The 26454-nt window shown below is 38.5% G+C and overlaps 3 protein-coding genes across 5 annotated transcripts; all 3 read right to left on the bottom strand.

Annotated features, from left to right (window-relative positions):
* Positions 1 to 17093: 17093 nt before the first annotated feature.
* On the bottom strand, positions 17094 to 17903 carry LOC133835620 (prolyl 4-hydroxylase subunit alpha-1-like). The gene is made up of 3 exons (XM_062265642.1): positions 17526 to 17903; positions 17294 to 17462; positions 17094 to 17237 (listed from the first exon to the last, which is right to left on the bottom strand). Exons 1-3 carry the CDS (start codon positions 17901 to 17903, stop codon positions 17146 to 17148), a joined length of 639 nt encoding a protein of 212 aa, XP_062121626.1. The 3' UTR covers positions 17094 to 17145.
* Positions 17904 to 18008: 105 nt separating this feature from the next.
* Positions 18009 to 24123, bottom strand: LOC133835611 (prolyl 4-hydroxylase subunit alpha-1-like). 3 transcript variants are annotated; one of them, XM_062265623.1, is made up of 7 exons: positions 23874 to 24123; positions 23659 to 23810; positions 23459 to 23597; positions 23213 to 23406; positions 22546 to 23156; positions 22318 to 22486; positions 22101 to 22260 (listed from the first exon to the last, which is right to left on the bottom strand). In XM_062265623.1, exons 1-7 carry the CDS (start codon positions 24083 to 24085, stop codon positions 22178 to 22180), a joined length of 1560 nt encoding a protein of 519 aa, XP_062121607.1. In that variant the 5' UTR covers positions 24086 to 24123; the 3' UTR covers positions 22101 to 22177. The 3 variants fall into 3 exon arrangements, with proteins under 3 accessions (XP_062121609.1, XP_062121608.1, XP_062121607.1); XM_062265625.1 differs by lacking the exons at positions 22101 to 22260; positions 22318 to 22486; positions 22546 to 23156; ... (1 more) ...; positions 23459 to 23597; positions 23659 to 23810 and adding exons at positions 18009 to 18143; positions 18207 to 18400; positions 18462 to 18612; positions 18674 to 18825 and having other exon boundaries at positions 23874 to 24105; XM_062265624.1 differs by lacking the exons at positions 22101 to 22260; positions 22318 to 22486; positions 22546 to 23156; ... (2 more) ...; positions 23659 to 23810; positions 23874 to 24123 and adding exons at positions 18009 to 18143; positions 18207 to 18400; positions 18462 to 18612; positions 18674 to 18825; positions 18889 to 19111.
* On the bottom strand, positions 19692 to 21734 carry LOC133835610 (prolyl 4-hydroxylase subunit alpha-2-like). Its single transcript, XM_062265622.1, has 7 exons — positions 21504 to 21734; positions 21289 to 21440; positions 21077 to 21227; positions 20824 to 21017; positions 20146 to 20765; positions 19912 to 20080; positions 19692 to 19856 (listed from the first exon to the last, which is right to left on the bottom strand). Exons 1-7 carry the CDS (start codon positions 21713 to 21715, stop codon positions 19768 to 19770), a joined length of 1587 nt encoding a protein of 528 aa, XP_062121606.1. The 5' UTR covers positions 21716 to 21734; the 3' UTR covers positions 19692 to 19767.
* Positions 24124 to 26454: the final 2331 nt, after the last annotated feature.

Here is a 26454-nt window from a genome sequence, read left to right as displayed (position 1 = left end):
CTCTCTCTGTGTGTCTATTTATCTGGCATTCTCCAAGGACATGCTACTCATAAACACATACGAGTTGCTGCCGCATGAGTCAAGTTTTAATTTGCCCACACTCTCTCTCGGTCTTCTCATTTGTGCTGTGAAACAAAGTCACTTCGACACTCACAACAAAAGATGCCAATTTAATCTAGTTCTAGTGCCCTGCCCTGGCCACATGGGACACTTAAAACCACTCGGCACAAAGGACACAGCCAGACTGTGCACAGGAAATGACTTCAGTGCCGTCCCAGCTGTGTGTGAGTATGTGTTCTCTGTGTGTGTGTTTGAGGCTGGCGCCAGCAGGTAACTTCCGGCATAGTCAAATTGAAAATGGCACTCGGACAGCTGCTCTACTTTTGCGGCTAAAGTGTAAAGCTGTGAAGCTCTGAGATGGTTCAACAAGACTCAACTGAGGCCTGTGGCTTGTGGGTTGCGGATATTGTGTGTTGGGGCTGCAGAAAGTTGTGTGTGTGTGTGTGTGTGTGTGTGTGTGTGTGTGTGTGTGGTGTGTGTGTGTGCACTCGCAAAGTGTGACAAATTGAATTAATGCCGCTGCAAATGGCACAAAGTCTTTTGCGAAGCTGGTCACCGTAATTGTTTAATACCCCACTCTTAATTAAGAGCGCAGCTCAACAACGCAAAAAACGAAGTAAAAGAAAAACTTGCCACAAATAGGGGCAAGAGCGGGGTGGGTGGGTGTCAGGCGAACTGAGCTCTTGAACTGCGGAAAGAAGCACACTTGACTTATGGCATAAAAAGGCAGACACAAATCTTTATGAGGTGGCTGCGTGTGTGGCACGGTTAAGTAAGAAAAACTACAGTTTCCACTTAAGCAGCAGGCCACGTGCGACACACACACACACGGATACACACTCGCAGACACACACGCAGTTATACACTCAGTCATGTGGCAGGAGAACGTAAGAAATCGACGACGAGTCGACGCCAAGTCGAGGCGCTGCAAATGGCAACTGAAAGTGGACATTGGACATTGACAAAAACGCATTGAATGGAGCAGAGAGAGCGAGAAAGGGAGGTAGCAGAAAGAGGAAGGAGAGAGACAGAGAATGAGAGAGAGAACGAAAGAGCAGCGCAAACCTGACGCATTGTTATAGCCATAACTCAGAGTTGCTCGCACACACAAGAGAAAAAACCTGTGCAACTCGAGAGCTAAGAATCTTAAAGATAAATAAGCAGTCCGGCAATGTGACTGAACTTTGACCCCAAAAACACAGCTACACCGCAAAGGACACCAACCAACAACAGCAACAACAACGAGAAGCGAAAAGAAACCGCACTAAAAAGGACGACGATTATGACGCTGCCGTCGCCCAGCGAAGCGCAACTGATGAAGCCCACTTAGACGATGTTGTGGAAGAGAAGGAGTAGGATACGGAGGTGTCTCTTCTGGACAGCGGTCAGCACGCTGGCAACATTTGCCGTTGACAGAGCCGAGAGTCCAAGGCAAAGGCAATGGCAAAAAAATAAAAGTCCAGCAGCTGCTGCTGCTGCTGTGTATACACTACTTGGGGTCGTCTGGACAAACATTGGCCGACGACCCATCGAGGGACGCAACCGGACATGACCAAATGAAAATGTGTAGTCCTTCTTCTTGGCGTCTCCCCCTTAAGCGATGTTGTCGCCGTTGCCCTTGCCGTCGCCTTCTCAGCACAATTATTACTCGCAACTTTTCATTTGGTTGTGTTTTGTGTTGATGTCTGGAGGTGCACCAGGATTTCAGGATGCAGGAAGCGCTGCCTCAGCTTGCCTGGTTGCCTTACTCAGTGCGGAGTTTGTAATTTCTCTTCCTGCGTCTCATTTTTCATATTTGGCGCACTTTGAGTGCCATTTGGCAACGGCAACTGCGGCGATGGCAACAAGGCAAAAACCCAACAAGGTAAACAGACAATTTCTCAAGCGACTAATGCTGTGAGTTATTGTTCAACTTCAAGTTGCACTGCGTCCGAGTCACGAGTTGCCAGCTGCAAATGGGAATGGGAATGGGTTAAGTGCGCTATTAGAGCCTTGCCATGCAATGCCTTGAAAAAGACTTGCAGAAGAAAACTATACTTCACATGCATTCAACTGTGCACAGCTAAAATCAAGTTTACATAGGCAAAAATAAAGGTTGGCTGGTAATATGTGTTTAAATATGTATAACTGAATTTACAGCTGGAGACTAACGCTAAAACATCATAGACTAGAGATTTATATCTATACCAATAGTTAAATAAATATGCCTGCTTTTTGTGCGTACATTTTAAATATTTAGAAGTAATCAATTTAAGGTTAAATTTCTAATTATTTTGAACATGAAAAGCTCTGACTATAGTTAATATGACTTAATCAGAAAGACAAATATGCTATTGGCTTTATTAAATATTTTTATTATTTACTTTTACTTTTAAATAACAATTTAATATGAAGATAGCTTCAAAATAGATTTAAGTCACAGGTTTTTTATATCACTTGGTAGCTTTAAAAATATATTTTGTATGTGTTATATAACTTAACAAATAGTAAAACAAAAGTAAAACTATTGGTAGAATATACAGCAAAGAAAACTACATATGAAATAAATTAGTATCAATATCGAACAAGAATTACTAAATTAAAAAAACATGTAAAATATTTACAAAATTGTTATATGAAGGAAGAATCGAACAATTTTATTGTAAAGTCGAAAACTTTCGACTGAAGTGAGTATCTTCATTTTTTTACTGTTTAATGAATATTCAAGAAGATCTTTTGCCAACGATCTCAAATTTAATATAAGTTATAATAAGCATCACTTGCTTGGTACAAATCAATTCAATTTCAACAGAAGAACCATTTCTCTTTCTTCAAACTCAAAAATATTATTATTCAAATAAACTCAAGACTATTTGTGAGTGCTGGTAAAACAACACATAAATAAACAGCTGAAATTGATGAGTCTATCAATAAGTGAAATGAAAACAATACTATCTGAAAAGTTCATTGACAGTTGCCCTCTGTGCAATCTTTTAAACATATTCAAAGCTCAATGTCAAATAGCTGACCTTTGTGCAGAGTGCAAAAGAAAAGTTGAATATCTTTCATACGACCTGTTGAAAATCCCACAAACTTTTTTTTTTCGCTTGTTGTGCTGCCTTTGCGCAAAAATGTCAAAAATGCAAGCCAAAAAGCGCACTTTGGTAGGCCATATGAAAAGTGTAAAGAAAAACGCCCACAACACAGCCAAAAAAATGGAAGAAAAATAAGAGAAAACTACAGGCGAAGGCAAAAGGCAAAGGAAAAGAAAGCGCCTAGTGAGTATACACAATACACAATGAATATATTCATATACTCAGAGACGTAGTCGTAGACGTATACTGAATATCTATGCCATGAAGGTCATATTAAATTGCTATAAAATTTTATCGATTTTATTTGCAACAAAAGAAAATGCGCTGCGCACAAGCAACAGCAGAATTTCAGCATCCTAACGAGGACACTGACACGAGAAATAAAAGCTGTAGAAGAAGAAGAAGAAGAAGTAGGGGAATCTCAGAAATGAGAACAAGAAGAAGAAAAGGAGCCAGCTGGCAAGCGAGACGAAAACGGGCCAGAAAAATCCATAAAGAGGCGAAACTGTTTTTTGCCGCCTTTTTCTATACATTTTTTTTTTTTGCTCCGTTGCCACGAGTTGGCTAATTAGAAAACTTTTGCCAAGCACTCAAAGGAGGTGAAGTAAGAGAAGGAGGAGGAGGGCGAGACGACAACGCTTATAGGTGCGTTGTGTGCTGAGCTGGCGTCGCCATTTTCCAAAAAGGTGCTCAGCAACGAGAAAGCTTTGTTAGCCCGGTTAGCCAACTAACGCTGTGCACCATAATGTCACACCTACCTCTCGAGCGACAGAGACGCAACCATTGGCTGGCATAAATCACGTCCCCGTTGCGCACCTACAAAGCAGAGCAGCAGCAACAGAGCAGAGCAGAGCAGAAGCAGCAGCAGCAGCAGCGACAGAGCAGAGCAGTGAGAGCAACAGCCAGACATACATAGAGACACACCTTCCAGGCAGCCAGTAGCTGCTGCCTTTTGCCTTTGCTGCCCGCACCTGATGCTCTCCGCTCGCACTCTCTCTCTCTCTCACTCACTCGCTTGCTGAGGTGGAGCCACTCGGCAGTGGTCTCATTTGTATTTACCTAAGAAGACGTACCGTTAAAAAAGCAAAGGCAAAGGCAAAGGCAAGCTACTGTGTTACACACGACAACTAACGAGCGACACGAAGCTGCCTCGCTGTACTGAGCTGAGCACCTAACTGCGCTCAAAAAACTTGGCACGATGAGAGCACACACACACACACACATCCAGACACGCACACAGACAGTCTAAGAGCAAGGTGTATGCCGAAAGTGAGACGATGACGATGAGAACGAAAACGAAAAGGAAAACGAGAATGAGAATGAGAACGAGAACTTCTCGTCCATTTGCCGTGACGTTGATGAACAGTTTTGAGGCGCATGTGCTGGGCTCAACTGTTATGATATCAAAGACGATGATGCCCCATCAAATCTCTATTAATACACAAGTAATTTATTATTTTTTGTTGTCATATTTAAAATGTAGTTTTACTATGCTACATTTTTCACTGCCAACAAATTAAAGTTAGAACAAGATGATGGAGAGTTGGCTTTCTCTTTGCTTTGCTTCTCTACTCTACTGTATACAGCTGCTGTTAGTGAGCGCGCAAAAGGTGCTCGGCTTTGGTTGGCTGCCAACATTCTGCACACCTTTTAACGGTAACGGTAAATGTGCGAGCGAGCCAGCTGGCAAAGCAACCTGTCTGTGATTCTCAACGTGTGTGGTGAGAGCGAGAACGCAAACGCACGACGATGCCACAACGAATGAGCAAACGGAGGCGCCAAATGGGAGTAGGAGGTGGCAGAGGCAACAGCACGTTACGCTTGCAAATAAACGCAAAACAACTGCCACTTGCGGTTAGGTACCAGTTAGGTACCAAAGCAGCATCCACAGCAGCAGCAGAGACAACGGCAGCAGCTGCTCCTGCTACATAAAACACAAGCTGCAGCAGCGACGAAGACTGAACACCGACTCTGAATCTGTGTCTCAGTCTGAGACTGACGGATGGGCAGCTAGCTGAGTGAGGAGGGACGTAGGGAGGTAAAGTGGGTGGCGAGCGAGGTGGCACACGGCAGGTGGCGCTGCTTAGCTGGCTGTGCAAGCGAGAGGTAAAGCAAAGCCCAATGGCACCTACAAGAGGCGATTTCATGCTGCACTCTTGCTCGCTCAGTCTCTCGCTCTCTCTCACACTCTCTCGCTCTGGCAGCGACGACGACTACGACGATGCTAAAGACGACGACGACGCTGCCTGATGACGACCGAAGACCAACACCTAGAACAGGTACACACACACACACACACACACTCGTGCACATTCATCGACTTGGAGAGAGTCACAGCTGTACATACGGTTATGTATGGTTGGTTAGTGGGGCTGAGGCAGCTTTTTTGGGGGTGGGCGGCGTTGCTTTGCGCAGGTAGATTGGTGGATGCGTAAGGTACATTATATACGCCAAAGCACACACACACACAGATACACACATACACGACACGTGGCCAGCAGAAGAAACAGCAGAAGGTGTGAGTGAAACACATGCGCAGTGCAAAGAGCGAGAGCCAAAACATTGCGAGAGCCAAGGCGCTGCTAAGCGAAAAAGTGTTAGTTAACAGCATACGTTAACAGCGCCTCAGCTCTCGCAATGTTTTGCTAACACTTCCTCCTTAACAGTGGAATGCACTGTTAAATCGCAGGGGAAATTTGCGCTAGCTGTTAATCGTAATGTTAACTGCTGCTTAACAGCTGCTGTTGCGCTCTATTAAGTGGCAAATTCATAAATAATTCCGCGTGTTGACAGCAAACCAAAGATTTTCCCATAAATGCGGGCAGCGAACTCAACCCACATTTTATTTCCATATATGTATATATTTATATTGTATATTATGTATGCATTTTACAAGCTAGACATTGACCTATAAACGAATTAACATAATTGTTGACTCAAGAGTGCATTTCTGGTCATGCAAATCGATGGTGTGTGTGTGCGCGTGTTGTGTGTGTGGGCGAAGAGTGAAAAACCGCAAGAATGACAACAAAATTACTTGAACATTAATGCAAGATAGCTATTAAAATAATATTTCATCCTGTAAATCCTTGAATTTGTTGTCATTTAAAGTTATTCATTGTGAAAACAATTCTCTTTGTTAACAATTTTAAGAAAGGCCTCTTTAATATTTATTTTATACAATTCTTAGCAAGCCTACTTTGATTTAGTAGTTAATTGTCTTTATATACTTAAACTTTAGAATTTGACTAGTAAGTATAACTTTATTTTTACAATATCGCCTTTTGCGATATAATGCATTAGATATATTCTTAAAGAAAGTAAAATAATAATTTAAATTATTTAAATTTAAATAAAGAGCCAAAGGCTGTAATACAGAAAAACTAAGTCTACTTCTTAACTTCTAACTTTTAATTTTATTTATCAATTAATTAAATACATGATTTTGATTTTCAAACAAAATTAATAAATTGATATGTAATTTAATAATTTAAAAAATGCGTTAATAATAAGAGTATTAAAATAATTAAATAAAGAAGGAAATTCTCAATTAATTTCTTAATGAACTCAATTTCACTGCACACCATTTAATGACATTTTGCTGCACTTTCATTAAAAATCATAAAGCAATATATTGTCCAAGATAAAGTGAAATTCCAGTGAAAGCAAAAAGTAAGTGAAAAGTCTGTCAAAACAGCAGAAAAAACGCTGAAAAGAAGCGTAAATGATTTAAGAGCTTATCGGCGGACGGAAAAAAAAAGTAAAAAAAGCGCGAGACAGACCTGAAGAAGTGGCAAAGTAACAGTCGAGTGAAGCTTAAATGGAATGCTTGTAGGTGATTATGCAGCATAATTTATGCAGACAACGAACAACAACAACAACAACAAGAGTCCGCAGTAAGTAAAAACACGGAGAAACAGCAAACAATGGAAAACACGATTGTGGAGGCGACCTGCGCAACAGAAGCTGAAACTGATTTAATTAAGCAGGTGATTAAAGTTGATGCCGGTTATTTGTAGCTGCTTTCCTTCTGCTTGTTGTTGTTGTTGTTGTTGTGCTTGTTTGTCGAGCACTTCGTTGCGGAAGTGCGCGAAAACTTTTGCCGAGGATAGCTGTAAATTTTGTGTTGCGCTGTCCACGCGGCGTATGCGCAACTTTTGCGCTTTTTGCATATTTTTCGCCTGTTAATTGAATATTGCCAGCGGTTGTTTTGGGTTTTGTTTTGTTGTGTTGTGTTTTAGCCAAAGGTCGAAAAGTGAAATCAACGGTAACTAAAATTCAATTAGAGCAGCAACAGCTATTAACACAAACACAAATATATTCACATGCATAACTATAACTTATGAAAAGCAATTACAATTGGCCTCAGTTAATTGGTTGCCCCGTGTTAATGTAATGGCCAACAATTTACGTCAACTTAATGCTCATTTCGAGAGTGTGAGTGTGTGAATGTGTGAGTGTGTGAATGTATGAGTGTTTGAGTGTGAGTGGTTGCTTCATTTACTGCTCCATTTGCACTCACTCCACTTGCGCCTAGGTAAGATTTATGTGTATTGTGTTTTGTTGTGTTGTGGCCAGGCAACTGTGTCAATCGCTGCCTCAAGTGTGCAACGCAATTTAGTGAAAATATCAAATTTCCACACACACACACACATACAACACTATAACAGTCACTTGCTCTTTTTGCTGGACGTAGAAAAGTAAACAGAAGGTTAATGGATTTGACACACGGTTCAACTTCAGAGGCAGCTTCATGCCTTCTCTTCCTCCTATGCCACTTGTGCGTGAAATGGATATGCTTTCAGGCCATACACCCACACATTCACACACACACACACACACACACACTTAGACGAGCACACACGCGATTGTGGCTAACGGTAAAAGGCGTCACTGCAATCTATTGAAGCTCAGCCACAGTTGCTACTCAGGTTACACGTGGGGCAGCTTCTTTTGCAGCATTGCGGCGCTCTTTAAGAATGCCACAATAAAATATGGACGTTTTTCTTTAGCTATAACTATTAACTATTTATTATATTTTATTTATGAATTTTTTTTTATTTAAAAATGTTAAATATAATTAAAATGAACTTATTTCTTAAGCAGTTATAAAGCATTCAAAGTTTATGAAATTACATAAATTATAATGTATTAATACTAATATTATATTTACACTTAACTGCCTTTCATATAAAATTGAAAGTAAATTGCAACTGCAGTTAATTTGCTCCAAATATGGCAACTTATTTGCAATTTAGGATTATTTCTAAGGCATCCGATTCTTTATTTTATAAGAAATATTTTCAGTTAAACACAGTAAACACAGCTACAAAAGTCGCCACGTATTGGCTTTATGAAAATATAGCATAAATAAAGATATTCTTTTTAAGGAATTTTAATGCAGCTGCTGACAATTCATTAAGGAATTTTATTGCACGACTTTTGTGACTGTCTAATGTTAGGCTGAAAATGCCCAATACAATTTATGTTTAAATATCGTTTCTAATCTTCTTTGTGTAAGACATTAATAAGAATTAATCGGAAATAAAATTCAATACTTTGAACAAATACTGTGCAATCAAATTATCATATAAATATTTATTTATTTTTATTTACAAATATCTTCTAGCTTCAATCTACTTTTAAACACATCCTTGTAAACTATCAAGTTGAAAAAATAATATGAGAATAAGCTTAGTAGACAATACCTTTATATTATTCTTATTTTTTATTTAATTTATTACTTTTACTGAGGAATTAACATATAAAACAGCGAAGCCATTCCTCTATTTTTAGATTTCATTCTTTACTTTTACTTAAACAACATATCTTTGTTTTATCTGCACAATTCCTGCGAAACTATTTAAACTTTCACTGCACGTTCGCATTGCGTTTCTGGCAAAGGCCACAAAACGAGTCAGCTGCAAAGAGAGCGAAGAAGCAACTTCCAATCAGACTGACAATTGGCCAAAAAACTCTCCCCACAAGAAATTGCTAGGAAAAAAAAGCGACTGCAACTGTTTACAAATTGTAGAAGAGGGAGAAATTTGGCTTCATCGAATGGTTTGCTGCACTGCATCTGCCGTGGCCAAATAAATCATGTGTGAAGGTGTCCCAGCTACCGCAGGCAATCTGCGCCACTGACAGTTTTAATGCCCCATGAAGTCCTGCCACCAGCTACAGCTACAGCTCCTGTTTTCTCCTTCTTCTGCTGTTCGAGCTTTGCACCCGGACTTTTATGATTTGCTTGGGGCAAACGTAGCAGACACAGCGACTACGTGCGTGCCTCGCACTTGTGGCATATGTGTGACGTTTCAATATCCTGTTGCGTGATTTTTATTTTCATATACAACATTTTTTTTCTCTTATGTTGATTTTGCAGCCTCCCACTCTCTTCGCTTTCTCTGACTCGCAGCTACGTGAAGAGTCGCAAGTCATAAATCAAATGCCAGCCAGGCAGAGTCAGGCATTGTTTGGCTTCTTTTCCTGTTTTCGTTCTTTTGCTGCGTTTAGGCCTTTTGAGCTGTCTACTTAGCCCCGGCCTACAGCACTGAAGCCCAACCTTCCATTTTTTGGGGGAAGCTGTGGCTGGGGCAGTGCCAAAACATGCGAGGCTCAACAGCAGCCAATAAATCAAAATATATTCTCGCTCGTACGTTTTTTTGTACTTTCTGCTGCTCTCATAACTTGATTTTTATCCTATTTTCTGTTAGTTGTTGATTTTGTAATTTATGTCACGGTGTGCGGCGTGGCCAAAAACGTATTTGAAGATGAGCATTTAAAAACAGTTTTAAAAGCATTTGCTTATAAATGAGACGAATCGATGCGAGCTTAACGAGCTGCATAAATTTGATAGGCTTTTTAAATATAATACACGTTACACGTCAGTCAGAAATATTTGATTCTGTTTCTCAAAAATAAACAAAAAATGTTAGATTGTTTTATTTTTTAAAATAATATTGTAATATAAATCCCGAAGTTAAACTTAAAGTTTCAAACACAAACAAATTCTTCTTTTACTCTTTACGAGTAATTCGATTTATTTTTTAATGCAAAATTTATTCATATAATAAAAGCAGGTATAAAGGCTATGTTCCTACTATTAAAACTAAACTATTAAACTATTAAAAGTCGAATATAACTTGTAGATTATTTGGTAAATCCAAATGGATGTTTTCTCGAGCTTATACCCAGAAGTGTCTCTATAATTTGTAGTATTTTTTGAGGAATTTATTCTGACAAAATAAATTTATCTTTAGAATAAAATAAAAATAACTAAGTTACTAATATTTTGTTCAAAATTTTTTAACTAACGGAAGCAATATATAACCTTATTATATTTCTTAAGAAACCTATTAAAACTATGAAATATTTCGGAACCAAAAAAACAATTATTTTTTCTATAAATTTAAGTATATACCTAAACAACAGATGAAATTATTCTACAAATTTGAAAACATTATAGTGTTAAACAAAAATTTAAAGCATATTGAAGTAAAATTTCTTACATAGCCATAAAATAAACTTAAATTTAAATATTTCCCTCTCTTGCAGCTTTTTTTCTTAGGTTGTTAATAAATATTGAAATAAATTGATTCACTATTGTAATTGAACCTTGTTTTGCAGGCAGCTTTGAAGTCACTGCGTCATTTCAGGCGACGGTGGCCTGTCAATATTTTAATATCCATTTGCTTGTTTGCTGTACAAGAGAAAGAGTACCATATACTATATACAGAGATGCAGGAAAAGTTTTCCAATACCATTTACCATAATTCCACTTTGCACATTGACACCTAACCAGAAGTCATTCACAAAAGTAAAAGACAAGCAGAGAGACGCTGAAGGAGAAGCTGCTACAAACTGAGTAATAGCTAGTATGAAAAAAAAAAACAAGAATATGACAACAACAACAAAATTGTGTGGAAAAAGCACTCGAATGTTCAACTACACTTTTCGACATGGACACTTAACTGACAATGTCTGACCTTTTCAACAACAGGACGAGCGAGGCTGAGGACCAACAATAAGAACAACAACGACAACGAAAAGTAAAAGCAAATTTTACTCAAAAACAAGAAAGAGCGATAGCAAGAAGAAAAAAAAAGTGTATGTGTAGAAAGCAAAGTACAAAATATCAAGAAATAACTAAAAATTGATGCATACACAAATGTGTGCTGGAGCGGAGGGTCAAAGGGCAGAAAACAAAGAATGAGAATGAGAAGTGAAATGCTTACGTGATGTTTAAGTTTCTGGTGTGCTATGCTGAAGGTCGCAGGGAGGACAGAGAGCGAGAGAGAGAGAGGGACACACACAGACAATGTCAGAGCAGAGAGAGGGGGAAGAAAAAGACAACTCAGCGCATTGCTGCATACAAAAAAGGGGCCAGGAGACAGTCGAGCAGTCAGGCAGGCACACAGGACAAAGTCTTTCTTTCGTTTGGCGACGCACACACAACAAAACCGGGGTGTCAAACTTTAAACTGTCAAAAGTTGCTCGCTCCACAATGTGTGAGTGTGTTCTATGTGTGTGTGTACTGTGTGTGTACGTGAGCTGAGCACAGTTGTGTCCGTTGTCAACAGCTGCATAGACACGCGCCAGTTCAATATTGATGCCAACTTTAAAGCCAGCCAAACAAGAGCGTCGATTAAAAGCGCATTTAAGGACAGCTCTCAGACCAACACCTACACTCGAGAGAGACACGGCAGCAGCTCTTAATATGTCCAGAGGCAGCCATAGGCAGAGCCACCTAAAGCGCACAAATTGCCCCCAAATGAGCGTCAGACATTTTTGCCCACAGCCTGGAAGTATGCTACAATAAACTGCAGTTACCCTCGTGTCTGTGCGTTTGTGTGTGTGTGTGTGTGTGTGTGTGCACCGGTTGTTGCGTGTTTACGCAACGTAACCAAAGTCAAAACCTCGATTAGGATTCAATCTGCTGCTGCGGGCCATTCTCGCAACGTTGTTTGTCGTTCTCGTTGTCGTCCTTGTGTCGTAGTCCTTGTTGTTGTTGTTGTTCCCACTGCCACTGCCCAGTGTTGTTGCGCCGCAGGTCAGCAGCCAAAGTCAAACCGATTAAAACGCACACAACAAACACACTCACACATTGGACTGCGAAATGCTTTTGTGTCCAATAGGTATACGAGCATGTGAAGCGTATTCTTCAAGGGGCAATTAACTCAGCTGTGCTCGAAAGTATGCAACAAAAAAGTGACTGTCGAAAAAATAGTGAATGCCTGATGGTGTTGGTGTTTGTATGTGTGTGTGTAGCGGGTAGTATTGCGGCTTGCATAGATTAGATTTTTCGCCCCCCGACCACTGACAGAAATATTTGCACTGGCAGCAGCTGCCACGCAAAGGGACCGCAGCGCTTGCCCATAAAATTGCCATTAACGCCAGGAGTCCCTCTACACTCACATACATACATACATATATCTAGCACTTTTTTCTGGGATCACTTAAAGCGCTTAAATTTGGTGTAAAAGATGCCTCAGCTGTCAACAACATGCGCATCCAATTGCAATTAGCCAAGGTGCAAAGCGAGCGCCGCAAGACAAAAACTTAAAAGTGGGCGACACGAACATGAAACCAATTTAAATCAGCGAAAAAGAAAACAGCGAAACGGAAAGAAAAAAACTGCACAATAATTTACTCAAGGCGACGCGTTGTCGACATGAACCACGCCCAGCTGCTTGAGCTGTGTCTGCAGCAAATTAATTTCGCCGAGTGTCTTTTGCAGCAGTCGAAGGACAACGGCCACGAATCCTTGCCCAAGGTGAGCGTCAAGAGTTGACAAGCAAAAAAAGGAGAAATGAGAAAACAAAATTGAAGTAAAGCATCCATGAGCAGCAATCTCACTCAATCTCTAATGCACAAACAAACAATTCATTTGCGAGTCTCTCAAATCTCTCAATCTCAGCAAGCATATTGTTGCTTTTGAATTTGAAGCAAATTGTGTTTGCGGCAAGTAAATCGTTTGTGGCAAACATAAAAAAAAATGAATGAAATGAATGAATGTAAGTCGCAGCATATCAAATTACGCAAAGCAGCGCGCCAGGCAGATGACAAAGTGCCGTGGCATGTGGCATGTGGCAGGAGAGTGTAACAAGGTGTAGCATAGGCAACGGCAACAGCAACGGCAACGGCAGCTGCCTCATTCCGCCCGTTAAGTGGCTTCTTGTGTGTTGGGTGGGTTCTTTTTTTTCTCAGCTCAGCTTCGAGGGTTGTCTTACGTTGCGGTTGACAGTCAGCGCATTTGATGAGTCTCTGAAAAATTGTTGCTAATTTTTTAGCCAACTTTTCAGAAGGACTATCACATTGCGACGGGACTTAAGTGCAAATGGTTTGGCATTTTAATTTTATTAGAGACTGTAGAAGGTAAGCCGCAACCCAATTGTGGCAGCAACAGGCGCTGAGCTAGCAAACAAATGGATGTTTTTACAAATATGTGCACTTTAAAGAAAGATTTAATCAGTTCAAATGTAAATTTGTCGTGGGAATTCTCAAGAAAATGATAGCTTATTATCTCAAGAGATTTTTAAGTAACATGCTATTGAAAGGGGGATGCCAATGAAGATAATTACTCCTAATTGTAGTAACATATCTATCTAAACAAAGAAACATCAAAATTTGACTTTGTTTAATAGGTTAATTTTAATCTATGAATAAAGTACATATATAGTAGAAGAAATACATTCAATTTCCATGAACTATTTTCATAAACTTTAATTGTACATATTTTGTACACATCATTTTTATTTGTTATAAACTTTATATTGTTCCAATACTTCTAATTTCCCTTATAATTATTTTTATTAAGCTAAAATCTGTTGACTATGTATTCAATAATTCGCTTTTAATGTCTGAATCTTCTAATTATATCTTAGAATACAAATTAAGTAAATTAATTTAATAAAATGTCTATCATTAGAGTGATAACTTTATTTCAACATATTTTATTCTCATGTAATTACATTATTTAACAAGCATAACCGACATTTACTTAGTTACCTTTTGTCATTATATTTTGTTGTTGTTTTAACATACACTCATTTATTATATTCTTGCACACATTTTTGCTGAGCTCTTATGCAGACACGTTCGTACAATATTTCCGAGACATCCGCACCTTTTGCCGACGACAATGCGCAGACACAAAATGTTACTCTCGTTCTCATTTAAGTTGCTCTTGTTGCTGCAACAACAGAAGCAACAAATGTTCATTGTCTTGTAAAGACAACCGCAGCCTCAGACCCACACTCAAAACCTGTCCCAGTGCAATCTAAAGAGCCCCACAAAAATGCTGCCAACATATTTTGCCGAGTGTTTTCTTACACACACACACACCCACTTACACAAAAAGAAAGAAAGAGAAAGAGAGATGAACATAGAGTCGGCAGACGAACGACTTGAGGGATTTTGCTGAAATGACATTTGGCTCCACATGTGACAGGCAGCCAACCAGCAGTGGCAACAACAAATAGCTGCAGCCGTTGGCATTGAAAAAAGCAATTTAAGTCAAGTACAGACACACACACACCCACACACACGCAGTCCTGCTGCACACCTATTATACACATAGACTACATAGACATGCAATCACGCACACGCATGTCAATTGCCATTGTGGCTTCCTCTCTTCCCCCCTCAAACTCTACACTCTTTCTTGCGCTCTTTGCAAATTTTGATAAATTGCCGCAGTTACCTTTCGAAGAGGAGGAGCTCGAGTCGTTGGCATATGTCGACTGTTGTTTGTCTCGCAGTTGTGAGCGACTCTATTTGCCAAGGTGAAATCAAGATTAATTTACAGCGCACAGTACACTTACTACTTCAAGTTCAAATCACAATAGCTGAGAACTTAAAGTAACTTTCACTTATTGCAGACATGCTCAAGCTACAAAGGAGTTAGCAGCATCATTAGGCAAACGATTATTAAAGCAATTTCAGTGTTTGACGTTTAATATAATATATAAATAAGTTCAATTTAAAAGTGTATAAAAAACAACAACAATAGTATTTTGAGCAAATTATTCAGTTTTGTAAAATAAGTCATTTAATAAATGCTTATTTTTATTATTTAAAAATATTTATTAAGTTTTATGATCACACAAAATCAGAATTACACATTTTAGTGTGTGTCTTTAATCTGATAGAAAAACAATATTTGTTATAGTCCGATCAAAATATTAATATTTAATTAATGATCACTTTACAAGAATTATGTACATGAATTCATTGAAAAAACATATTTATTCATTAAGAAGCCACCGCATCAAAATAAGTGCAAGCCTTGCATCCCTTTCTACTTAACATTTCCGTTTTCTTACATATGTATGTATATTCGAACAACTTTTATTTCACTATTAGCAAACTAGCAACTGCTTCCGTTAGAAAGTAGTAGCAACGTCTTCTGTTAAAGTTTTAGTAATCACTTAAAAATGATTCAGCTTACAACCTCTGTTTCACATTCTCCCTTCTTTCATTTTCTGCTTAACATTTCCGTCTCGTTCTCTCCAAATGACATTTTCGGCTGTACTCTTCACGAACTAGCAACTTCTTCCGCTAGACTAACATGGTAGCAACGTCTTCCGTTATACTTTGTGTATTTCACCTTCGCCTTCCTTCTGTTTCTGCTTAGCATTCTGTCTCTTTCTTTCCAAGCCACTTCTTGGGTTGTTCTCTTCGCGAACTAGCAACTTCTTCCGTTAGACTAGCTTAGTAGCAACGTCTTCCGTTATACTCTTAGCGAACTAGCAACTGCTTCTGCTTCACTAGTAGCAACTTTTCCTATTTTCTCTTTGCACTCTACTTTCGCTTACATGCGCAACTAGCATCCCCTTCTGCTTAATGTTTGCTTCTGCTTATACTCGTATTCTAGCGTTAGACTATCATAAGTGGAACGGCTTCTGTTTTACTTTTATCGAACTAGCAATTTCTTCCGTTAGATGAGTAGCAACGTCTTCTAATTTTGCTTCAACGTATGTAGTTATTACTTGCAATTGCTTAATAGCAACTACATCTGTTATGACTTTTATCTTGTAGCAATCTCTTCTGTCTTTTTTGTCCCTTTCTATTAGAAGAACTTCTTCTGCTTTACTTTTAGAGAGACAAAAAAGGCGGCCAGACTTTTTTCGTTTTATTCGTAGCAAAGTCTTCTGTTTTAGTTATTGTCTTTCTTTAGCAGAACTGGCAGTTTATTAAAATTGTAAATATTATTGATGAATTAAAGGAAAGGCATTGAATTAGAGAAACATTTTAAGCATTTAATTTAATTGTATCTAAAAAAAAGAACAGTTTGTATGAGTAATTCACTAATTTACTATAATATATTAATATATTAAAGAGTAAATAATTCCTAATCCAATAAATGTAAAACGCACTTTCAGGTTGTATCACTGCATCTGCCACCCACGCGAGATGCCAATCCATCTTGAATGAAAATGAAATCCAAGTCGAGAGATTGCTGAGCAAACTTTGGAGGAAAGCAATCGACAAATAAGGGAAAATGCCAGAGCTAAACGATAAATCTATGAAATTATTAGCAACGCCAAAACGAAATCGAAGTGAAAACTTGCCCAGTGCAGCAGGAAGAGCGAAGAAGAGTGGAGAGAAGGAGGAACAGACGATGGCAGCGATGCGTGCCGCATCCGTGATAAATGGCATGGAGGAGTCGCATTTGGAGTCGCAGCTGCCAGGAGACAAGAGTACGATACGAATGTGTGTGTGGGGGCTAATTGAATTTAATTGCCCACTTAATGGTGCAATGAGCTGAGTGCAAGCAGCAAGAAAAGAAAGTAAATCTTGTGTGGACTTGACCAGCGGCATATACGTAGCATACATATATATGTTCATATATTATATATAGATAATATACAGCCTTACTTTTCGCAAAATAGTCGTGAATCGAAAAATTTTTAGACCTGATTAAAATTATGCAACTAGAAATAAAATAATTTTCTAATATTCTGATAATCATTCTTTTTTCTTTTTTTCACAGGGTATTTTTTATGTAAGTTTATAACTTTCCTAATATTTGCGGTTTTTTTGGAGGCTTCAAGCAAGGATTAGTAAACATCTGATCGTCCTCGTGTATCCATTGCGTCATTGCTGCAAATGTCATTCATTTAAGCAACACTTTTCGATCCATTGCATTTCCTACTTACCCCATTTAGTGCCTATTTTCACAGGACAGGCAGCGTGCAAGTTACGCGTCTCAAAGTCAAAGGTGTCCAACTTTAGGTTATACCAGAGCAAAGCCTTTCCAGCCTCTGGCTGCACCGTCAACTGGTGCGTAGGAAACATTGTTCCACCACCACTTGGCATATCATTCAGCTGTAATCATAGCCAGCAAATATTATTCTTATCAATAGTTTGACTATGGAATTCTCTACTTACATACAACACTATGGTGGCAATGCGATCGTCGATGTTCGGTATAGTATCATTCAAGAAATCATTGTGACCTTCATAGTGACCGCCATAGCCATACCTCAGCATATTCGCCAGATATGCGTCGCTAATGTAGAAATCTGACAAATCGGAAAATCGTTGTCGTATGCGTCTCACAACCATATCTTCTTTCCGTGGAAGATCTGGATTGGGCATCCAAAATTGACTCACTGTGCGTTGAAACTGATAATATCGTAATTCTTCAAGATAATCGATTTTAGTATGCATCACTTTTTCCATTATTCGCTGCAACATTGCGATTTCTGTGCTTGAAGCCATATTGTGAAACACGAATATATCGGGATCTCTTGAGATCTGTTCCATTCGAAAAGGCGCCAGTCGAAGAAAAGGCGTTGGCGATGTTTTGTAGGAGCACAAAAGCCGCGTGGGTTTTGGTTTATACAGAGAACTACAGAGATAAGCATTCGCGTCATGAAATCTAACGAGTTGTTCATTTTTTTACTCCTTTTGGTTTGTTTTCCTGAAAATATGCCAACGACTCCTCAACTTGCGAGCTAAATTCTGGCTCCGATTGCAGCACAACGCGAGCACGCTGCAAGTCACCTAAAAGAAACAAAAATTAATTATTATTAATTATTGAGTTGATAATGTTTGGAATTGCCTTACCTAAGGCTATGTGTGATCTAGCTAAAAGATACGAAATGTTGCTACGAGTTAGACCCAAGAAAGCGTAGACATCAGATGGAGCTTTATCCATTAACTCTTTGGCTGTCTCTAACCATTCGATTGATTTGTGGTAAAGTGATCCATTAAAATAGAGCAATCCCATTTCATAGCATTCAAGTGGTGAAAGTTTTCCACTAACGGATTAAATTAAATGATAAAAGACAACTATAGGGTATCAAAAGTCGAGTTACTCACTCAGTTTGTAGTTCGTCAATCAATCCCTCGGCAATATCACTAGCATTCAACCAATAACTTTCCTTTAAGCGATGCATCGCAACCATGGCTTCCTCAACATTTTCCAGTCGAGGTTTTCGCTCATTCATTCGCCGAATATAATCAATTTGTTCTGGTTAGTAAAAATACGTAATAACATTATGAACTGGTTAGAATTAGAATTCATAATTTACTTTGACCAACTGGTTGCTGCATCATCTTCTCCACATGAGTCCAATCTGCATGCATTTGTCTTATAAGCGACAAACTGTTCATCGGATTGGAAAGGAACTCCTCTTCTCGACCTTTGGCTGCCAGTTGTGGCTGATGTAAGTGCTTGCCAATCCTAAGAAATTATAGTACATATATCTTTGTAGTATATTATAATATTAAATAATTTATTACTCACTTTCGCAATGTATCGATCTTCGCCTGCAATTCTTCGATGTATTCGTAGGTATTAAGCAATAGTTTCCCATTTTGATCCAACAATTGCTGTTTATTACTTAATGATGTGACATAATCTATTAATTCACTCGAATTATTCTTTTGACACGCCACGAATAACACCTTTATACAAAGGATATATATAGAATATCGCAGAGGTCTGTAGAGCACCATCTTTTCTCGCCATCTGTAGAGCACGAAAATTTAGCTGCCACTTTATAAAGACGTCGATCCGCAGCGAGACTAAACGATTTATTCCACTTTATGTATAATTCATTCGTGAACATACTTTCAGATTGCGATTTGTTGGTCTTCGTCTGACAGCTAAAGACCCTTTAATAATGGAAAATTAAAACTAAATTATTTTTACACTTGATCAATAGATTTAATAACAAATTAAAATATTTTAAGAACTTTCTTTAACGTTGTTTAAAACTGAATGATTTAATTGGATTAAATGGGCTTTCATTGCTGATGCTCATTTGAAGCAAAATATTGGTCCGACCTTTAATGATTTTCTCTGTTAAGAATAAATAATATTCCTTTATATATTCTCATATTTTTCACTTCTTATATAAAATCAATACCTTTAAAAATTTTGTCATTAATTAAAAAAAAAAAAAAAAAATTTAAAAGTATATGTTACTAATTAAACATTCCCAAGTTTATTTTTCTTTATAAATAATATATTTTGTAAATGTCATGCCAAGATCTAATAAGTTTGAAATGAATATTTGTTATTGAGATACTTTCAATGTAAGAAAATAAATAAATCATTATTCTCTTTGCATTTCTAACAATCGAAAAATCCATTAAAATATATTTTAAAAGTCATATTAAATTAAGGTTCAATGTAAATACGGGTTTTTGGAGGCTGCCTGCATGGGAGAGAAAACATGTGATCGTGTTCATACAGCCAATGTGCCAAAACTGAAAGTAACGTTTTTTTAAGAAACATTTTTATGCTTTGACAATCCCAACTCACCCAATTTAGTGCCAATTTTAACTGGGCAACCTGCATGTTCAGTCCTCGTCTCGTAATCAAATGTGTCTGGCTTTATGCTATACCAAAGAAGAGCTTTGCCAGCCTCTGCCTTCACTGTCATGTTGAGCTTAGGGAACATTGTTCCACCGCCACTTGGCACATCATTAAGCTGTAAGCAAAAGCAGTTTAATTAGTTGTTTAACTTAAATTCTAACTTAAACTTCATTCACTTACATACACCACAATGGTGGCAATGCGATCCTCCATGAAAGCCCCCGTAAAGTTGTAGAAATCACTGTGAATACTAAAGTGACCACCAAAGCCATATTTGAGCATCTCCATAGGATCCAGTTCCAGAACGATTAAATCTGAAAAATCCTCCATTCGTTGTTTTATGCGACTCACCAGCCACTGCACTTCTTCAGAAATTTGTGGATGAGGCAACCAAACGTGTCGAAGTGTGCGATGATTCGAATGAACGAGTTTGTCATTCTCTGCAATCACAAGTTCACGATCCATCAATGCTTCCGTTTCCCCCTCCAGCAAGGCAATCTCTGAGCTGGAGATCATATTGTGGAACACGAATATATCGGGATCCTTCGAGATCTGTTCCATTTGAAAGGGAGCCAATCGAAGAAAAGGCGTTGGCGATGTTTTATAAGAGCACAAAAGACGAGTGGGTTTTGGTTTATAGGAAGAACTACAGAGATGAGCGTACTCTCCATTAAATTCGATCAGCTTTTCATCTTTAATTACTGGAGGAATATTTTGTTGGAAATATTCCAATAACTGCTCAGCTCTAGAACTTAAATCAGGTTCTATCTGTAGCACAATTCGAGCAAGCTGCAAGTCTCCTAAAAGAAGTAGAAGAGTTACTTTTTTAGAAGTAAAAGACCCATGAATCTGTCTTACCTAAAGCAGTGTAGGATTTAGCTAAAAGATAAGAAATGTTGCTACGCCTTAGACCCAAAAAAGCGTAGGCATCTGAAGGAGCTTTATCCATTAATTTTTTGGCTGCTTCTAACCATTCGACAGCTTTGTGATAAAGCGATCCATTAAAATAAAGTAATCCCATTTCATAGCATTCAAGTGGTGAAAGCTTTCCACTGGCGGGGTAAATTAAATGAAAAAATGTAACTAAATAGTAACAACTTGAGCTACTCACTCTGTCTGCATGCCATCGAGCAATCCCTTGGCAATATCAGTTACATTTAACAAATAACTTTCCTTCATGCGATGCATCGCAACCAGGGCTTCCTCAACATTTTCCAGTTGAGGTCTTCGCTCATTCATTCGCCGAATATAATCCATTTGTTCTAGTTAGTAAAAATACTTAATAACGTTGTGAACCGATTGAAATTAGAATTCATAATTTACTTTGACCAACTGGTTGTTCCATCAAAATCTCCACATGAGTCCAATCTGCATGCGTTTGTCTTATAAGCGACAAACTATTCATCGGATTGGAAAGGAATTCTTCTTCTCGACCCTTTGCTGCCACTTGTGGCTGATGTAAGTGCTTGCCAATCCTAAAAGGTTTCAGTATCAATATCAATATAGTACACTATAATCTTAAATAATTTCTTACTCACTTTCGTAATGTCTCAATCTTCTCATGCAATCGCTCAATGTATTCATAGAGATTCATCAATAGTTTTTCATTTTGTTCCAATAACTTAAGCTTGTTCGTTGGCGATGAAATATAATCTGTACTTTTAATAGGATTCTCCGTTTGACACGCCACCAAGAACACAGTTATGCTGAGAATATTCACAAAAGATCGCAGCAGTCTGTAGTGCAACATTTTCCATCGTCTTCTGCTTCTGAAATTAGTTTAACTAATGCTTTAATAAGAAACGGATTCAGGCGAGTCGAAACAATTTATTCCGCGGTTGGAAATTTTTAAAAATTAAACTATTTTAAAGTAAAAAGTTGTTTGCCATTGTTCGACAGCGATAAACCATGTAGTCTAATGAGTAGAATTACACAAATATATTATGTAGAGATTGAATAAATTTCACGTTAAATAATATATGGGCATTAAGACTTATAATTAAGGCCTTTGGAAATATTATTGTATCTACATTCTGATCAATAATTAAGATATAGAAATATCGATGCCATTTGGCTTATATAAATTTCATTATAAAACATTACGATTGGTATTTCTAATGATAAAAAAGACATACTTTGCTTTTGTATGTTTTTTATATTTTTCATTTTATTCATACTTAAAGGATGATCTCGCCTCATCATTCATCTGAGTCTACTTGTATTGACGGAACTTTGGAGGCCTTAAACACGGTCGGTTGAATATCTGTCGATGCTCAAAGACCCATTGTGTGAGGGCTGCAAAAGCATTTCACATGAATATCGTTTATAAAAGTATTTCCAAATCAAACTAACCAAATTTAGAGCCAATCTTGACAGGGCAAGATGCATGTATGTTTCGCTCTTCGTAGTCAAATGTTTCCAAATTCAAATTGTACCAGAGAACAGCTTTGCCAGGCTCTGGCTGCACCGTCAAGTCGAGGTCAAAAAACACTGTTCCACCACCACTAGGCACATCATTGAGCTGTAACCAGAAGTAGGAAGTCCTTTAATAGAACTCTTACTTAAACATAATTTACTTACATAAAGCAAAATTGTGGCAATGCGATCCTCGGTGCTGGAGTCGTTGAAGAAATCATTGTGAATGTTGAAATGTCCTCCAAAGTCATACTTAAGCACCTGCATGACGTCACTAAAACTGTCAAGATTGAAATCTGACAAATCTGACATTCGTTTATGCAATCGCACGGCCAGCAAATTCACTTCCCTTGAAACATTTACATGAGGCAACCAAGCGCTGTTCACTGTGCGATAACTGGTAACTTCCTCTCCTTCACTATTGCCTACTTTGGCAGGAACCAGAAATGCTTCCGTTTCCCGGTCTAAAATTGCAATCTCTGCACTAGAGATCACATTGTGGAACACGAATATATCGGGATCCATCGAGATCTGTTCCATTTGAAAGGGAGCCAGGCGAAGGAAAGGCGTTCCTGATGTTTTATAGGAACAATGAAGACGTGTCGGCTCAGGTTTATAAGAAGAGCCACAGAAATAAGCGTAGGCACTATCAAATTCGATGAGATCATTCTCAACTTTTTGAGGTTTGTTTGCTTGGAAGTATTCTAACAACTGCTCAGCCTTAGCGTTCAAATCTGGCTCTGACTGCAGCACAAGGCGGGCTATATCTAAGTTGTCTAAAAAAAAAAATGTTAAACTTAAAAAAAAATAAATTAACGCAAAGTTGCCTCACCTAAAGCTGTGTAACATCTAGCTAATAGATAGGAAATTTTACTACGTGTTAGACCCAACAATGCATAGACATCAGTTTGAGTTTTATCCATTAACTCTTTGGCTGTTTCTAACCACTCGATTGCTGTGTGATAAAGCGATCCATTAAAATAGAGGAATCCCATTTCATAACATTCGAGTGGAGAAAGTTTTGCACTGTAGAATTAAAGAGTTGACAAATATATAACTGCAAGGTCGAGTTACTCACTCAGTCTGAATGCCGTCAAGCAATCCCTTGGCAATATCAGTCGCATTTAGCTCATAACTTGAAGCTATTCGATACATGGCAATAAAAGTTTCCTTAACATTTTTCAGCTTGGGTCTTTTCCTTATAAAATTCAATTGTTCTGTAGAGGAGTTATTAATAGTTAGTTCATTCACTAACTAACATAAGAATTCATAATTTACTTTGACCAACTGATTGTTCCATCAACTTCTCCACATGATTCCAATCTGAATGCATTTGTCTTATAAGAGACAAACTATTCATCGGATTGGAGAGGAACTCCTCTTCATGACCTTTGGCTGCCAGTTGTGGATGCTGCAAGTGCTTAGCCAGCCTAAGAAATTATAGTATAGATATCTGTCTAGTATATTATAATCTTAAATAATTTATTACTCACCTTTGCAATGTCTCGATTTTCTCTTCCAATTCCTCAATGTATTCGTAGAGATTCAGCAATAGTTTCTCATTTTGTTTCAACAACCTCAGCCTATTAGGCACAGATGAAATATAGTCTGTACTTTCAGTAATATCATTTTTTTGACATGCCACCAACACTAAAGATAAACTAAAAATATGTACAAGAGATCGCAGCAATCCGTAGTGCAACATCGTTGTTTGTCTTATGCTTTAAAGGCTCATTTTCCTGTCACTTTATGAAGCTATCGATCTTAGGTGAAACCAAATGATTTAATTTTCACCACGGTAAATTTAGCTGTGAAATCAAAATTTCCTTCCAAGTTGAAAGTCGTTTGCTAACGTTAGACAGCGTTAGACTCTGTAATAATATTTCTTACGATTTCCAAAGATAAAGTTAAGTAAAGGTTTATCATGCTAAGTTGATTGAGTGATTTGTAGATTTTAAGGATTTGAATAAAGTTTTCTGCCTTGTGGCACAATAGAATTGCGCTTCCTATGTTAGGATAATGGTTGCCCAGTCAGTTGGTAAGACAATTATAAATTATATATGTCGGAGCAGGTTCAGTAATTTGAATTGCGCGCCTAAGTCTAGAATTGCACGCCTGCGTCCTGGGGCGAATTGTGTAGTGTTGCAAAAGGCGAGAGCCTTTGTATACTGTACAACACTAGAAAAAGTGAGACGACAGCATATGCGGTTGTCAGTGTGTCTCAGTGTAAGGTTGATAGAATGAGACCACAATAGAACCCATAAGGGTGTGAGTGTGGTAGTGCAGAGAACTGAAAGCGTTCAGTTGGATTGTGAAATAGGAAGAGATCAACACACGCTGAGCCTCGCTTCACTATTTTTAGCGCTAATAATAAAAAGATGGCTGAAATAAACCCACAGACGCAACCAACAAACGATGAAGCAATTCATGCTTCTACATCAGAAGTGGGATGTAACTCCGGATCTACAGTATTTTCGGATCAGTTTCGTGCCTTGATGGAACAGCAAAATCGAAGTTTTATGCTACTAGCAAACACGTTGCATACGGCGTTTCGAGAGCCTCTTCAAAGTAACGGCATTGTTTTGCCGAAATTTAATTCGGACGTCTCTGGAGCAGATGCAATTCAGTGGTGCGCGACTGTGGACATCATTTTGAGCGAAAAACCGTTGGAAGGCAGTGCATTAATAATGGCATTAACGCAGTCTCTTGAAGGAAGCGCTTCACAGTGGCTATCGCAGATCTGCTACCCTGGAATCACATGGCAGCAGTTTAGGCAGTTGTTCGAGCAGCGGTATGAAAATACTGAGACACCGGCGGCCGCAATTCTCAACCTGTTGGGTAGCCAACCAAATGCTGGCGAGAGCCTTGCCGTTTATGCGAGCCGAAAAATGACGTCACTTGTCACAAAATGGCGTGATATGGAAAAAGAAGAAATTGCCGCATCTGTGGTACTTGGGCATCTAGCACATCATGACCATAGATTGCAGCGCGTAGCATACACAGCAAGTATTCACACCAGACGCGAGCTGCAGTCTGAGCTGCAAGTGTTTTCATTAGACAAAAGCGATCCAACTTCTCGCACGAGGAGCCGAGTGCTAAGCGTTTTAAATCATCTGCAGTTAATTGTCACTCCTGTGGTCAGTTTGGTCACAAAAAGGCAGAATGCAGAGTGAGGAAGCAGTCATCTACTGGGGAGAATTATGGAGATAATCGAGGGATGTCACATCGTACCAAGACCACCATAATATGCTACCGTTGCAACGAACCGGGACATATTTCTACCAATGTCCAAAGAGAACTGCTGGAAAAGAATCTGGATCGCGCACACATAAGCGAGTTGAGATGTGTGTGGTGGAAGAACCAAAAGCATTCATGATGCAACGAGGTGAGAAGTTTCCGATTACTTTTGATTCCGGAGCAGAATGCTCTTTGGCTAAAGAGAGCACATCGCATAAGTTGACCGGAAAAAGAATTAATAATGTCGTATCGTTAAGTGGTATAGGTAATGCTAATTTAGTGAGTACTATACAAATTTTAAGTAATGTAATGATTAATGGAAATTGTATTGAAGTAATGTTTCATGTAGTTAACGACGATTGTATGAAAACGATATTGTAATCGGGCGTGAAACCTTAGCCCAGGGATATTCAGCAGTAGTATCAAGTCAAGGAGTAGAGTTTGTTAAAGACAAAACAATTAACGTTTGTGCAGTAACTGACAAAGAATTTGACTTTGATAAAGTAGAAACCGATTTGTATGATGCAAAGAAAGACCAATTAATACAGTTATTGAAAAAGTACTCAAAGTCGTTTATTCGGGGAACCCCTCTTACTCGAATAAGTACTGGAGAAATGACTATTCGTCTTAGTGACCCGACCAAGACGGTCCAAAGACGCCCGTACCGATTCAGCCCCAATGAAAGAGAATTATTAAGAGCAAAAGTTCAAGAGTTGATTGAGAATAATGTAATTAGAGTTAGTTGTTCACCTTATGCCAGTCCCGCATTGTTAGTCAAAAAGAAGAATGGATCTGTTAGGCTCTGTGTAGATTATCGTGAATTAAATAGAAACACAA

This window comes from Drosophila sulfurigaster, chromosome 2R (genome assembly GCF_023558435.1).
Source record: "Drosophila sulfurigaster albostrigata strain 15112-1811.04 chromosome 2R, ASM2355843v2, whole genome shotgun sequence".
NCBI lineage: Eukaryota > Metazoa > Arthropoda > Insecta > Diptera > Drosophilidae > Drosophila > Drosophila sulfurigaster.
The sequence above is the reverse complement of the archived record's forward strand: the minus strand, read 5'-3'. Positions and strand labels throughout refer to the sequence as shown.

Bases quoted from the DNA above. Each gene is read 5' to 3' on its own strand.
- LOC133835620 (XM_062265642.1), bottom strand. From the start codon at position 17,903: ATGGAACAGATCTCAAGAGATCCCGATATATTCGTGTTTCACAATATG. The intron at 17,463-17,525 runs GTAAGTAGAGAA...CTATGATTACAG, and splicing joins TTGCCACCATAGTGTTGTAT to CTGAATGATATGCCAAGTGG. The intron at 17,238-17,293 runs GTAAGTAGGAAA...TGACATTTGCAG, and splicing joins GAAAATAGGCACTAAATGGG to CAATGACGCAATGGATACAC.
- LOC133835610 (XM_062265622.1), bottom strand. From the start codon at position 21,715: ATGTTGCACTACAGACTGCTGCGATCTTTTGTGAATATTCTCAGCATA. The intron at 21,018-21,076 runs GTGAGTAGCTCA...TTACCCCGCCAG, and splicing joins CTCGATGGCATGCAGACAGA to TGGAAAGCTTTCACCACTTG. The intron at 20,081-20,145 runs GTAAGTGAATGA...TTTTGCTTACAG, and splicing joins TTGCCACCATTGTGGTGTAT to CTTAATGATGTGCCAAGTGG.
- LOC133835611 (XM_062265623.1), bottom strand. From the start codon at position 24,085: ATGTTGCACTACGGATTGCTGCGATCTCTTGTACATATTTTTAGTTTA. The intron at 22,487-22,545 runs GTAAGTAAATTA...TTCTGGTTACAG, and splicing joins TTGCCACAATTTTGCTTTAT to CTCAATGATGTGCCTAGTGG. The intron at 22,261-22,317 runs GTTAGTTTGATT...ATGCTTTTGCAG, and splicing joins CAAGATTGGCTCTAAATTTG to CCCTCACACAATGGGTCTTT.